Below are 15,610 nucleotides of genomic sequence, written 5' to 3'. Positions count from 1 at the left end.
AGTGACACGTGTCAACCAGAACATGGTCTCGTTGCGACTGTACATTCTCGTGAATATAGCTGCCAGATGACATGTACAATGGCAACATTTTTGCCAAGTCTTTCTGCAGTATCGCAGAAGGAACAACCAGCTTCCGGTAGCCCTATTACATGACCTTGTTCAAAATTAGTGAGGTGTTGATAATGGCGTCTTTGTCACCTTAAAGGCATTCTTGGCTAACATCAACTCACCATGTCCGATTGCAAAGATAAATAATAATCACGACCGTTATAGTGTGCCTTTAAAGCAAACCTGAATAGCATCTAGACATCTTTCAGATGTAGAAACATGGCTGCCAACTTTAGTTTATGTCGCACAACTCCTTTTCTTTTTCCGTCAGTATATATAATGTGTGTGTGTGTGTGTGTGTGTGTGTGTGTGTGTATATATATATATAAATAATAGAGGGAAACATTCCACGTGGGAAAAATATATCTAAAAACAAAGATGATGAGACTTACCAAACAAAAGCGCTGGCAGGTCGATAGACACACAAACAAACACAAACATACACACAAAATTCAAGCTTTCGCAACAAATGGTTGCTTCGTCAGGAAAGAGGGAGGGAGAGGGAAAGATGAAAGGATGTGGGTTTTAAGAGAGAGGGTAAGGAGTCATTCCAATCCCGGGAGCGGAAAGACTTATCTTAGGGGAAAAAAAGGACGGGTATACACTCGCACACACACACATATCCATCCGCATGTACACAGACACGTGTAAGTCTTGGAATGACTCCTTACCCTCTGTCTTAAAACCCACATCCTTTCGTCTTTCCCTCTCCTTCCCTCTTTCCTGACGAAGCAACCGTTTGTTGCAAAAGCTTGAATTTTGTGTGCATGTTTGTGTTTGTTTGTGTGTCTATCAACCTGCCAGCGCTTTTGTTTGGTAAGTCTCATCATATATATATATATATATATATATATATATATATATATATATATATATATATATATATATATATACACACACAATCATATCGACAAACAAGTCATTAGCCACAGGCTGCAACAGTGGAGAGTGAGGACTCGAGTAGTGATGTGGATGTGTGTTTTCCACAGGAACCAGCGCAACAAACTGAAGTTGGACAACCTGACACTGCCGAGCCCAGAGCGCCACCGCCCACTGCGTCACCAGTACAGCTCAGATAACATGCACGTGCCACCCTTCAACATCCCCAACCTGCGCATCGAGCAGCGCAAGACCTCCAGTGCTGAGGACATGGCACGCAAGAACTCAGCTGGTGAGACAACTTTGACTATACAAGCTCACACTGTGTATTTTACTTGTCTAATGTTTGTCATCCCATTGAGACTTGTACTCACGACTCAGTGTACTCATAATCCTATATTGTTCAAGTACTGTGTGAGAGAAAATATCTGTCTTTCATCGACATTCAAAATAACTTTCATTGACGTTCAATAAACTAATATGAGATACAGGTACCATAATCTGTGTTCAGAAAGCATTATACATGGACAACAGTAATTTCCATACCAAACTAATGTTTTTATGATTACATTGCAAACAGACATAACAAGATACTATATAACCACTGCTATTCTGTTCAAGTAAAAATTGCTCACTTGAAATGATTAGGAAAGATGTTGACAATGTTGATGTTAAGCTGTAAAGTGTAAGTGTCTGATAATTTACTGTTTAGCACTTCCAGATGAAATTGTAACTGTTTCACTCTCTCTTGATGCAGCTGCTAAAGACATCTCCTAACTTCTTATGGATGCAACATTTGCACCTCACAGCTCACAATAAACATCAAGTCTGCATAAAGAGTATTCATTGCTGAACAATCCAACTAAAATAAAACAAGTAGACAGACTAAATATATACGCAAGTCAAGAGAGCCCAAACTCTCTGATAAAGAGACCTTTGACTCAGGAATCAACAGAATGCAAATTATATATGGATACCCACTAATTATTTCTAGACATCATGTATATTAAACATACTGCACAAGAAATTAGTCACCACCTGGGGACACAACACTAATACCTTGTAACACTGCCTCTAGCATTGATAATGGCCTCAGTTCATTGAGGAAGAGAGTTCACAAGTTTCCACCAGTATGCTAATCCAGCTGAAGTTACTCATTGATGATTAGATCCAGCAGAGCTTTGAGAGAGAGCAGAAATCATCTCACCCATTGTTCCAAATAGACCCAAGCAGTTTCTATCAGATAATGATTGGGCTTTTTACCAGGCCAGTCAAGGTGCAACAGGGAGCCTAAGTGTTTGTCGAATGAGGAATGTATGCATACAGCCTTTTCAACATGACTGTTTTCATCTTAGAGGACAGTAGTGTTCACGGTGTACTCATCATCAAAATGTACAAGGAAGAGCAGCACTTGGTCACCAAGTATGCTAAAATAGCAACCTGGTTTGCGTCCATGGTAACCCAAAGGCGTGAGCTCCAGTCATAGCACACCCCCAAAACATCTCGTAACCACCTCCGTCCTGAATTATGGCATCCACACACTGTGAGTTGAACACGCAATAATATTGCTTTATTTGAAAACAGACAAAATCACTACTCTCATCAGGTTGAACTACATGCCATCATTCAGTTACTATTCAGTTTCTGTGTTGTTTGGCCCAATGAAGATGTGCAATTTTAAAGGTCACTGTGAGCAATGGCCTTTTGTGAAGGACCCGATTGCAAGCTCTCTTCACAATTATCACTGGACCACTGTCTGAGATGCTTTTACATACACTGACAACAGTAACTCCTGTATAGTTTGAAACCGGTTGTCATTGATATGGCATGACACTCATCAGAATCAGAATCTTTATCTTCATTCGCGATTGCGAATAAGCTACATAATTACAGACTTATATAATTTCAGATATACAGAGTGTAACAAAAGGGCATGGCTAAACTTTCAGGAAACATTTCTCACATGTAGAAGAAGGAAGAATATTATATGGACATGGGTCCACAAACACTTTGATGTTAGAGCTTATTTCTACTTCTCTTCAAAATCACATTAATCATCAGAAACACAACTTTTGCTGGATAATCCAAGCTCCTCTATGCATAAGGAATGTTTCCTGAAAATTTGGTCATTCCTTTTTGTTACACCCTGTACTTAGTTGTAGACATCATAATAACAGATATATAGTCATGAATTTTGAATTTTAACATTGCAACAGAGTAACAGAAGGGTGGAAATGCTGGATGCTTAAATGGGTTATTTGTAATGAATTTTACTAGAACAACCAACTTAGTACAAGACTTAATAACAATATTCAAACAATCAACACAGATATTGCCTCCAATCCGTACAAGTTTTAAAAACACAAACAAGTTTGTTATTTCCAATGGCCAAATTAAAAAAAGGCATAGACTTTGTGGACAACATCAGAATTTAACAGATAGGATTCAACTGGATAGGTATCACAGCCAAAACTGAAAAGCCACATTAAAGCTGCCAATGGCACCAGTACTCCAATAAGAAAAAGACAAATGGCAATTTTACAGTATACATACTCAGGGTTACCCTTAACGCATGATTACAAAAGCTCTTCTTGCTATCCTTTATTAGCATGTGGCAGTTGCATCTTTAAACTTGTTAATGTGGTCATGTAAGAGAACCTCCACCACACTTGACAAGACTTCCAAGTGTGTCACCTGTGCTACCTGGAAGCAATCACTGACCGAACCACGCATCCAATGTTTTCAGCTCAGGCCCAGGAGTCATACTGTCTGCGATCGCTGCTCTAAGGCCCATACTGACCTTATTTCCCCTATCACTCAGTAGGTAGTCGAGGTGGCCACTGCAAAATTCAAACTTGCCCAAAGGGCACAAGTGTAGTGGTGCTGTGTCCATGACAGTACAACCTCCTAAACTTGCCCATGGGGTACTAGTGTCATGGTGCTGTGTCCATCACAGCACATCCTCCTACCCTCAAAACATCTCCATGGGAGCAAGTTTCTGGGCAGGGCAATTCAGACAAACAGTGTTAATTTCTGTACTCAATGGTGGGACTACAGTTAAGACATATTGTTCAAATGACCTTACTGAAGCAGTTCTTTCTTTATAATACCATTTTTGTGACTCCAGTTAATTATAAAGGTGTAAGCTTTAAAAAAAATACAAAAAATAGCACATGTTGAGATTGGGTTAGAGCTTAAGGAGCTATCATGACTTCTTTAGTAATATGAAATTTAATGTACGTTAAAAATCCATGTTTATACATAAATCAGTGGCAGTTCAAATAGGCACAACAATTTTAATAAGTTCATTGTTTTCCTTACATAGGCTCAAAATCCATATAAATTACTTCTTAGACTATTTCTTACAGGTTTAGTTTGGGATAAATAAACACACAAAAATCTTCTGCTTTGTGGGTTTTCGACCAGAGAATTTGTACCAGCTACATAATCTATGGCAGCAACTTCCCAATTACTGTTTAAATTCTCCTTAGTCACCACCAGAAAGTTCTGCACCCAGACCCTGCCACCCAGACTGAGATCATAACGCCACCTCCTCTTGTATCTCTGGACATCTCAGCGAAACACTATGCTTCAGATTAGCACTTGCCCACTTCCAAATGTCACAATTTTGCACTGCATCAATTTGTTTAGGCAACAGTTGGTAGAACCATCACATATTGTCTATCAGTGATTTGGACTTGCATGCAAACATAAGGCTGGCAGAAGTTTGCTTATGAGATTCTTGGGCAGCAATATTGAAGACAAAAGCAAACCAATTAAGTGACTGATTCCACCTGGAATGAACCTGATGGTGGTAGGCTATGAGGGCAGAGTACAAACTGTGATTAACATGCCCTGGAATGTAGGTTTAAGGTAATATGAGATTGCAGTGGTATGCGCAATTCCCCTTCCACAATGTAAGCCACAAAATAGCATCAAGATGAATGCTGTGGTGTGATAAGAGAATTACCAGAAAGTGTCAAACAAGAACTGCAAACAATTGATGCTCCCTTGCATGGTAGCATTATGCATTAGTAACAAACAGGAAAAGTGGGTAAAGGCATCTATACAAAACAGAATGAACCTATTTCTGGCTTATGACTATGGAAAGGGGCCTACATAATCTATGTACATAATATATGTACACCCCTCTCCATGGAAGTAAAAATCCCTGTCAGGTACTCAGTGTTGGTTTACTTACTGCACAGACTTTAGAAGACTGGACCCACATCTTGATCTCTTTGTCCATGATATGCCACAAAAAATTCTCTGCATTCATCTGGGTTTCAAGTGTCTAGAAACGAATACCAGTTGGTGACTTGTAGTAATAAATATGACTGGTATTAGTTCAGACAGTAAAACTATTTTGATCCATTTATTTTGCCTCACAGGACAACACAGAACATTACCTTTTAAATTATAGGACTTCGTTCTTCCAATTACCTTCATTTTTACCTTAATTTCCCTTAACCTAATGTTAGAATCCTGATGTTCCACAATGTCCTTAAACAACCCTCGCACATGGGTGTGTGCAGCACTAATGAACATTATTTCCCATTGACTGCTTCCTTGACATGTCTGTCTACTAGAGTGTTCATTATTGTCTTCCACAAACATACAACTAATGGCATCAGCAATAACACTTTCCACTTTGTGTATGTGATTCACTGTAAACTGGAAGGTGGAGATCCAGACTGCGCATCTGGCAATGTACTCCGTCCACCTCGGTCTTCCTAGTGCCCAGCTAAGGGTCTGGTTATCCATTTCAAGAATGAATTGATGATGGTCCAGATATATCTAGAATTTCTTGAGGGCAAACAGCACAACCTAACAATTTTAATTTGTAAACTGAATATTTAACTTCTATTGTCAACAAACTGCAAGAGCCATACCCTGTCTGGCATCTCCCTAATGGGTGTTCTTTCAGAAAGATAGCTGCCACACCCATCACAGGTGCTTCAGACTGAACTATAAATTACTTTGAAAACTTAGGAATTGTTAATAAGGCAATGTTGCTAGCGCCATCTTAAGACCCTCAAAGATCACTTTTTGCGAAGGACACCACTCAAATTTGCTTCTTTTCTTTCTCAGTTCACTCAACGAATCTGCAATTTAGGTGATGTTAGGTATGAACTACCAAAAAAAATTATCATCCTGATGAACCTTTCATCCTTGGGACTCAGGTGCTTCACAGTTACGAATAGCTTCAATACTGCTCTTATTGATAGTAATGCCCTGGAGAGAAACTATGTGTTCAAAAATGGTGTCTGACAGAAAATTTTTCCGTAGAAGGCTGACTGTGAGCCCCATCTCCTTTAACCAACACAAGAGTTCCTTGACATGCCTAACATGCTCAAAAAATTCTTGCTGAAGATAACCAAGTCATTCAGGTAGTGGTAGACAAATTTAAATCTGATATACAAAAAATACTGCCTAGCAGATGGGATGGTACTGCTTCCCTAGTTTAGAGCTCAAATGGAACACAGTTAAGTTCATACAGATTTTAATCGCTCATGGAGCGGGCAGCAGTGTGGGGAGTGGATCCCCCACATCTCTTAATTTCCTCCCTAGTGTTCTCATTACATCCTCCAATGAATAGGTAATTGACTGTCTAGCATTCACATCAAAATCCTGAAACATAGTTTTGTGTACTAAATATGCTGTTCGATACCTTCTTCATATCACACAATATATGCTCTCCCTTTTCACTTTTCAAAGTCAGTTATTTGGGATTTATGTCAGGTACGATTAAAAAGTGTTCACATATGCAACATTAATAAACAGAGGTAAATGCAATGGAAAAAAAATGAAATAACAAGGTGATACAGATATACCAAGATACTATCCCCAATTTTTATAGTACAAATTATGAACATTGCCCCATTCCAGAATTGTAAAAGGATCTACTCATTTAGTCTCAAGACATATATGTATCAAATTCTAAAGCACAAATCCATTACCAAACATAATTACATAATGTATCATAGATTTTAACTCACTCAATAGATAAGACAAAACTTTAGAAATCATATCATCTTACATACTAAACTGATGACAAGCTAAGCACAATTATATAGTTTTATGAATCTACAAATAGATTTAAACTCAGTCAATGGATAAGATAGAACTCTAGAAATCACATCATCTTACATACTGAATTCATGACAATGGAAAAAGAACAAACAAACAAAACAAAAAATTAGATACTTCATGTACATATCACTGTCAATTTTATCCAATGCTACATCCACACATTTGTTGCAAGGCTTTATCATTTTTGCTGGTATCATAGAATTACTTTAGTTACTCATGTAAAGATTGAACACAATGAATGTATTCCATAGCACAACTAACATCACGTATTACAGAAGGAACACAAAATATGTTACTGTCAAAATTACACATCCTACTTAGATCTTCGTTCAATTCATTCCACCAATTTTGATACAAATTTTGACTAACCACAGCTAGCTTATTCCAGAATGCACATTTATATATGTTATCATCAGTCTGGTCCCAAACAAATTTCAAAAAGTTTTCAGCTCCATTCTCTAGCTTACAGGTAACTCACCTTTACTGTTTGGATCATCACTTTGCATGACCTTAATGAAAAACTGTTTTGACTGGACTGGTATACCATGACTCTTACTTACATCATCACACACATCACTTACCTTATCTGTATTCGCAAGCAATTCTGAAACTTCATTATTCTTAAACTGCACAACTACCTGATACTCATCATTATCATCACCATATTCTTCCAAAATTACTTCATCAACAACACCATTAGCAACACAAGTCTCATCACCATCTAAGTCACACACCTCAGCTACATTCATTTGCAGTAAGCTACCAGTTTCAGACATACAGACCCCAGTTATACCTGTACATCAAAAATACCACCTAATTCAGATCCAATACAGTCATTGCCTGTTTTACATACATCAATAACACTGTTTTCTGACCAAGAGAAGAAATCGTTAGTACACACAACATCAAAATTCTCATTACTCTCACATTCTAGTTTTTGATTGGTATGTACATCACTATAATTAAACATAATATCCAAAAACTTTTGATTTTCACATAAATGAGAAATTCAATGTTCCTTCTGTTCAACTTCAGATACTTGTGCCACATTATTAACACTGTTATTATGATCTAATGGCAAGTGTAATTTATGGGTAATGTGGCTGTTGTGTTTCCTGCCCCAAAACTGTGGACCTTCATTGAGGTGGGCTGCCGTTTCCCAAATAGTTACCTATATGATTGTTTCTCCTATTAAATTGCCCATGGTTACCTCCTTTATTCCCATTCTGGCGAAGTTCAAAATTTCTTTATCTATTCCCGTTTTGACCCTGATATAAATTATCATTATCTCTGTTTCTGTAGTTATTACCATTGTGATCTGTATCATTCTGATTGTTATGGTACATGCTTCTTTCTAATGCTCTATCCAGCCTGTCAACATATCGTAAAAATTGTTCAAGGCAATCATCAGGTCTGTGTACTAAATCCTACTGCAACCTTTCTGGTAATCTCCTTTTTAGTGCATCAGTCAATGTCATTTCATCAAACGGTTTGTCAAGGTGTGTTAATTTCTTAAGTTGGTTCTTACAAAACTCTTTCAAAGTACCATCCCTATTATATCCAAAAATTCACTTTTAATTCTCCCCTGTTCAGCTTCCAACCAACTTTTTTCGAAACTTTGATACGTTTCCCACTGACCTAAATTTAGATTCACTCAAGACAGAGCTTCACCTTCAAGATATCCTTTAACAAATTTAATTTTTTGATTGTCACTCATACCTGACATAAAACTATCTTTACAGTGGTGCGGAAAATCCACTGGATGTAAATTGTCTGATGGAAAACTTTTGATTGGAATGTTGGACCATGCAGTACCATTTTTTGAATACAGATTATTGTGAATACAATTTTCCTGAACTGCTGAAATATTTTTATCTAAAACATTTACATCAGTTTGCATACTGTTTTCAACATTAAAAAAATTTTTGGTCCAAACTACTCAAGTTCTATTCCATTTTTTTCTGCTACAGCCTTCTTTTCAACTCTGGCATCATTAACATTCTTTGTGTGTCATGCAGATTCACTTACTAGCTCATTTTCCAAAACAATAAATTTATATTCTAAGACATCAACTTTTTCATTCACACCTTTTAATTCCTCTGACAAGCCATTTTTAAGCTCTGAAACCTGATACTAATTTGACATTGTACCCTATCCATTTTACTATTGTTCTCAGTTTTTAAGTACCTTAATTGTCCTTGTAGTGAAGTACATTTGTTGTCATTGTCCGTCCTTATTTCAGTTAACTCCTCATTAACTGCAGTCAATTTGCTATTGTTATCTGTTTTTATTTCAGTTAACTGATCATCAACTGCACTAAATTTGTTATTTTTATCCATCTTCATTTCCTCTAGTTTTGCGAAAATCAACTGCAAAATATCAGTTGTTACTGTTTCTTTGCTGACATCACATTCACTTTGTTCAAACATGTCCTGGCTGGGTCTTACAGCTTTCACTTCATCACTGCTACCCCTGTCTCTATTCATTTTCGTAGTAATCACATGAGTCCACAAAAAAAAAAAAAAAAAAAAAAAAAAAATAAAAAAGAATTCATAAGTAATTTATATTTATCTTTGCTTTTTAATGTCCTTCGTCATAGTTGTAAAGTCCTCTTCCAATTTATCTGTTCCGTCATTGTTGATAGTATCTTGTCACTGTTGATACAACTTTGTCGGGCAGTCTTCGGGTCTTCTTGCTTCGCGTGACTGGGACTTCATTTATATATAAACTGCAAATGACACAACTTACTGTCCCTTATCCTTCTGCAATAGATAAGACTTCATTATCAGTTAACTGATCCCAGATGAGCCCCCAATTGTAATCTTATCCTCCCACACATCATCAGTAAATTTTTCAGTCTCTTCAGGGAGATTAATTGCTTAGTTTCAAATGCTTTGAGAGGAGTAAGATATACAAAATACTTTTTTCCTTATCTTCATTTTCTCGTTGTTGGCTGCACCATCTTTATATATTTATAATAGAAGGAAACATTTCACGTAGGAAAAATATACCTAAAAACAAAGATGATGTGACTTACCAAATGAAAGTGCTGGCAGGTCGACAGACACACAAACGAACACAAACATACACACAAAATTCAAGCTTTCGCAACAAACTGTTGCCTCATCAGGAAAGAGGGAAGGAGAGGGAAAGACGAAAGGATGTGGGTTTTAAGGGAGAGGGTAAGGAGTCATTCCAGTCCCGGGAGCGGAAAGACTTACCTTAGGGGGAAAAAAGGATGGGTATACACTCGCACACACACACATATCCATCCACACATATACAGACACAAGCAGACATATTTAAAGACAAAGAGTTTGGGCAGAGATGTCAGTCGAGGCTGAAGTGCAGAGGCAAAGATGCTGTTGAATGACAGGTGAGGTATGAGTGGCGGCAACTTGAAATTAGCGGAGATTGAGGCCTGGTGGATAACGGGAAGAGAGGATATATTGAAGAGCAAGTTCCCATCTCCGGAGTTCGGATAGGTTGGTGTTAGTGGGAAGTATCCAGATAACCCGGACGGTGTAACACTGCGCCAAGATGTGCTGGCCGTGCACCAAGGCATGTTTAGCCACAGGGTGATCCTCATTACCAACAAACACTGTCTGCCTGTGTCCATTCATGCGAATGGACAGTTTGTTGCTGGTCATTCCCACATAGAATGCATCACAGTGTAGGCAGGTCAGTTGGTAGATCACGTGGGTGCTTTCACACATGGCTCTGCCTTTGGTTGTGTACACGTTCCGGGTTACAGGACTGGAGTAGGTGGTGGTGGGAGGGTGCATGGGACAGGTTTTACACCAGGGGCGGTTACAAGGGTAGGAGCTAGAGGGTAGGGAAGGTGGTTTGGGGATTTCATAGGGATGAACTAAGAGGTTACGAAGGTTAGGTGGACGGCAGAAAGACACTCTTGGTGGAGTGGGGAGGATTTCATGAAGGATGGATCTCATTTCAGGGCAGGATTTGAGGAAGTCGTATCCCTGCTGGAGAGCCACATTCAGAATCTGATCCAGTCCCGGGAAGTATCCTGTCACAAGTGGGGCACTTTTGTGGTTCTTCTGTGGGAGGTTCTGGGTTTGAGAGGATGAGGAAGTGGCTCTGGTTATTTGCTTCTGTACCAGGTCGGGAGGGTAGTTGCAGGATGCGAAAGCTGTTGTCAGGTTGTTGGTGTAATGCTTCAGGGATTCCGGACTGGAGCAGATTCGTTTGCCACGAAGACCTAGGCTGTAGGGAAGGGACCGTTTGATATGGAATGGGTGGCAGCTGTCGTAATGGAGGTACTGTTGCTTGTTGGTGGGTTTGATGTGGACAGACATGTGAAGCTGGCCATTGGACAGGTGAAGGTCAACATCAAGGAAAGTGGCATGGGATTTGGAGTAGGACCAGGTGAATTTGATGGAACCAAAGGAGTTGAGGTTGGAGAGGAAATTCTGGAGTTCTTCTTCACTGTGAGTCCAGATCATGAAGATGTCATCAATAAATCTGTACCAAACTTTGGGTTGGCAGGCCTGGGTAACCAAGAAGGCTTCCTCTAAGCGACCCATGAATAGGTTGGCGTACGAGGAGGCCATCCTGGTACCCGTGGCTGTTCTCTTTAATTGTTGGTATGTCTGGCCTTCGAAAGTGAAGAAGTCGTGGGTCAGGATGAAGCTGGCTAAGGTAATGAGGAAAGAGGTTTTAGGTAGGGTGGCAGGTGATCGGCGTGAAAGGAAGTGCTCCATCGCAGCAACGCCCTGGACGTGCGGGATATTTGTGTATAAGGAAGTGGCATCAATGGTTACAAGGATGGTTTCTGGGGGTAACAGATTGGGTAAGGATTCCAGGCGTTTGAGAAAGTGGTTGGTGTCTTTGATGAAGGATGGGAAACTGCATGTAATGGGTTGAAGGTGTTGATCTACGTAGGCAGAGATACGTTCTGTGGGGGCTTGGTAACCAGCTACAATGGGGCGGCCAGGATGATTGGGTTTGTGAATTTTAGGAAGAAGGTAGAAGGTAGTGGTGCGGGGTGTTGGTGGGGTCAGGAGGTTGATGGAGTCAGGTGAAAGGTTTTGTAGGGGGCCTAAGGTTCAGAGGATTCCTTGAAGCTCTGCCTGGACATCAGGAATGGGATTACCTTGGCAAACTTTGTATGTGGTGTTGTCTGAAAGCTGACGCAGTCCCTCAGCCACATACTCCCGACAATCAAGTACCACGGTCGTGGAACCCTTGTCTGCCGGAAGAATGACGATGGACCGGTCAGCCTTCAGATCACGGATAGCCTGGGCTTCAGCAGTGGTGATGTTGGGAGTAGGATTAAGGTTTTTTAAGAAGGATTGAGAGGCAAGGCTGGAAGTCAGAAATTCCTGGAAGGTTTGGAGAGGGTGATTTTGAGGAAGAGGAGGTGGGTCCCGCTGTGACGGAGGACGGAACTGTTCCAGGCAGGGTTCAATTTGGATAGTGTCTTGGGGAGTTGGATCATTAGGGGTAGGATTAGCATCATTTTTCTTTGTGGCAAAGTGATACTTCCAGCAGAGAGTACGAGTGCAGGACAGTAAATCTTTGACGAGGGCTGTTTGGTTGAATCTGGGAGTGGGGCTGAAGGTGAGGCCTTTGGATAGGACAGAGGTTTCGGATTGGGAGAGAGGTTTGGAGGAAAGGTTAACTACTGAATTAGGGCGTTGTGGTACCAGATTGTGTTGATTGGAATTTTGAGGTTTTGGAGGGAGTGGAGCTGGAAGTGGGAGATTGAGTACATGGGAGAGACTGGGTTTGTGTGCAATGAGAGGTGGTTGAGGTTTGCTGGAAAGGTTGTGAAGGGTGAGTGAGTTGCCTTTCCGGAGGTGGGAAACCAGGAGATTGGATAGTTTTTTGAGGTGAAGGGTGGCATGCTGTTCTAATTTGCGGTTGGCCTGTAGGAGGATGCTCTGAATAGCCGGTGTGGATGTGGGAGAGGAAAGATTCAGGACTTTTATTAAGGATAGGAGTTGACGGGTGTGTTCATTGGCTGAGTTGATGTGTAGGTGAAGGATTAGGTGGGTGAGGGCAATGGATTGTTCAGTTTGGAACTGGTATAGGGACTGATGGAAAGAAGGGTTGCAGCCAGAGATGGGAACTTTAAGTGTGAGGCCTTTGGGGGTTATGCCAAATGTCAGACAATTCTGAGAAAATAACATGTGCGAGCGTAATCTGGCTAGGGTGGAGGCATGTTTGCGGAGGGAATGTAAATAAAACTTAATGGGGTCTTTGTGGGGGTGTTGTGAGGGTGACATGGTATTAGAAGGTGGAAAGTTTAACATGAGGTTGAAATGAAAATGAAAGATAGAAATCTATGGGGAGAGATAAAGGTGAACTAGAAAGCAACTGGAGATCTGGTCTGAAGAAAGGCGAAAAAGTGTTGGTTAAGTTGATCCTGTGGTGAACTTGGGTTGGTAGACAGCGATGTGCATAAATGTTAGGTGGTTGTGTTGCCGCTAAATCACGTTAAAGGACGGAGAAATTCGGGAAAATTTCGAAAAAACGTATTAAAAGGAGTGGTGTTGTGGTGCAAGATTACGAAAATGGGGCTAACAATTGTCTGACGAAGAAATAATGACGTTAAAACCTGTGGAGAGCGGCTAAAATGATCAGTGATGTGCGAAAAACGGAAGTGGAAATAAAGTGAAAGTTATTAGAACTAGCCGAAATGGTTGTTTAATACGTGAAAGCAGCTGTAATTGAACTAGAAACGGTGGATTTTATAGCAGCGGTAGTGTTGAAAGCGGAAAATAAATTTTTTTTGGTTATGGTTTGGAAGTGGGTTACGTATTATTGAGCATATATAGGCGGGATAAAATTGTATAGTAGATTACGGTAAAAGGGGAAGGTGAATACAAAGTGAGACTACTGGTAAAAACAGAAAGAGAAAATAAAGAGAAAATAAGACGACAGGAAAGATTTCGAAATGCAACAGCGACAATAACAAACGTAATTGTTGGGTTCAAATTAATGATATGGTTATAATAGAAGGAAACATTCCACATAGGAAAAATATACCTAAAAACAAAGATGATGTGACTTACCAAATGAAAGTGCTGGCAGGTCGACAGACACACAAACGAACACAAACATACACACAAAATTCAAGCTTTCGCAACAAACTGTTGCCTCATCAGGAAAGAGGGAAGGAGAGGGAAAGACGAAAGGATGTGGGTTTTAAGGGAGAGGGTAAGGAGTCATTCCAGTCCCAGGAGCGGAAAGACTTACCTTAGGGGGAAAAAAGGACGGGTATACACTCGCACTCACACACATATCCATCCACACATATACAGACACAAGCAGTCATATTTAAAGACAAAGAGTTTGGGCAGAGATGTCAGTCGAGGCAGAAGTGCAGAGGCAAAGATGATGTTGAATGACAGGTGAGGTATGAGTGGCGGCAACTTGAAATTAGCGGAGATTGAGGCCTGGTGGATAACGGGAAGAGAGGATATATTGAAGAGCAAGTTCCCATCTCCGGAGTTCGGATAGGTTGGTGTTAGTGGGAAGTATCCAGATAACCCGGATGGTGTAACACTGCGCCAAGATGTGCTGGCCGTGCACCAAGGCATGTTTAGCCACAGGGTGATCCTCATTACCAACAAACACTGTCTGCCTGTGTCCATTCATGCGAATGGACAGTTTGTTGCTGGTCATTCCCACATAGAATGCATCACAGTGTAGGCAGGTCAGTTGGTAGATCACATGGGTGCTTTCACACATGGCTCTGCCTTTGATTGTGTACACCTTCCGGGTTACAGGACTGGAGTAGGTGGTGGTGGGAGGGTGCATGGGACAGGTTTTACACCGACGGCGGTTACAAGGGTAGGAGCCAGAGGGTAGGGAAGGTGGTTTGGGGATTTCATAGGGATGAACTAAGAGGTTACGAAGGTTAGGTGGATGGCAGAAAGACACTCTTGGGGGAGTGGGGAGAATTTCATGAAGGATCGATCTCATTTCAGGGCAAGACTTACCTTAGGGGGGAAAAAGGACAGGTATACACTCGCACACACACACATATCCATCCATACATATACAGGCACAAGCAGACATTTGTAAAGGCAAAGAGTTTGGGCAGGGATGTCAGTTGAGGTGGAAGTACAGAGGCAAAGATGTTGTTGAAAGACAGGTGAGGTATGAGCGGCGGCAAATTGAAATTAAAAATTAGCAGAGATTGAGGCCTGGTGGATAGCGAGAAGAGAGGATATGCTGAAGGGCAAGTTCCCAGCTCTGGAGTTCTGACAGGTTGGTGTTAGTGGTAAGTATCCAGATAACCCGGACAGTGTAACACTGTGCCAAGATGTGCTGGCCGTGCACCAAGGCATGTTTAGCCACAGGGTGATCCTCATTACCAACAAACACTGTCTGCCTGTGTCCATTCATGCGAATGGACAGTTTGTTGCTGGTCATTCCCACATAGAATGCATCACAGTGTAGGCAGGTCAGTTGCTAAATCACGTGGGTGCTTTCACACGTGGCTCTGCCTTTGATTGTGTACACCTTCCGGGTTACAGGACTGGAGTAGGTGGTGGTGGGA

At 40.7% G+C, this 15,610-nt stretch overlaps 1 protein-coding gene across 1 annotated transcript in view; it reads left to right on the top strand.

The window, feature by feature from the left end:
• LOC126188795 (SCY1-like protein 2) overlaps nucleotides 1-15,610 on the top strand; it is a 624,676-nt gene that overhangs the window by 560,047 nt on the left and 49,019 nt on the right. Inside the window, exon 11 of the mRNA XM_049930409.1 lies at nucleotides 1,098-1,279. Within this exon, the coding sequence (XP_049786366.1) occupies nucleotides 1,098-1,279 (182 nt within the window). The remainder of the gene's footprint in view (nucleotides 1-1,097; nucleotides 1,280-15,610) is intronic.

This window comes from Schistocerca cancellata, chromosome 5 (genome assembly GCF_023864275.1).
Source record: "Schistocerca cancellata isolate TAMUIC-IGC-003103 chromosome 5, iqSchCanc2.1, whole genome shotgun sequence".
NCBI classification, from domain to species: domain Eukaryota; kingdom Metazoa; phylum Arthropoda; class Insecta; order Orthoptera; family Acrididae; genus Schistocerca; species Schistocerca cancellata.
The sequence above is the reverse complement of the archived record's forward strand: the minus strand, read 5'-3'. Positions and strand labels throughout refer to the sequence as shown.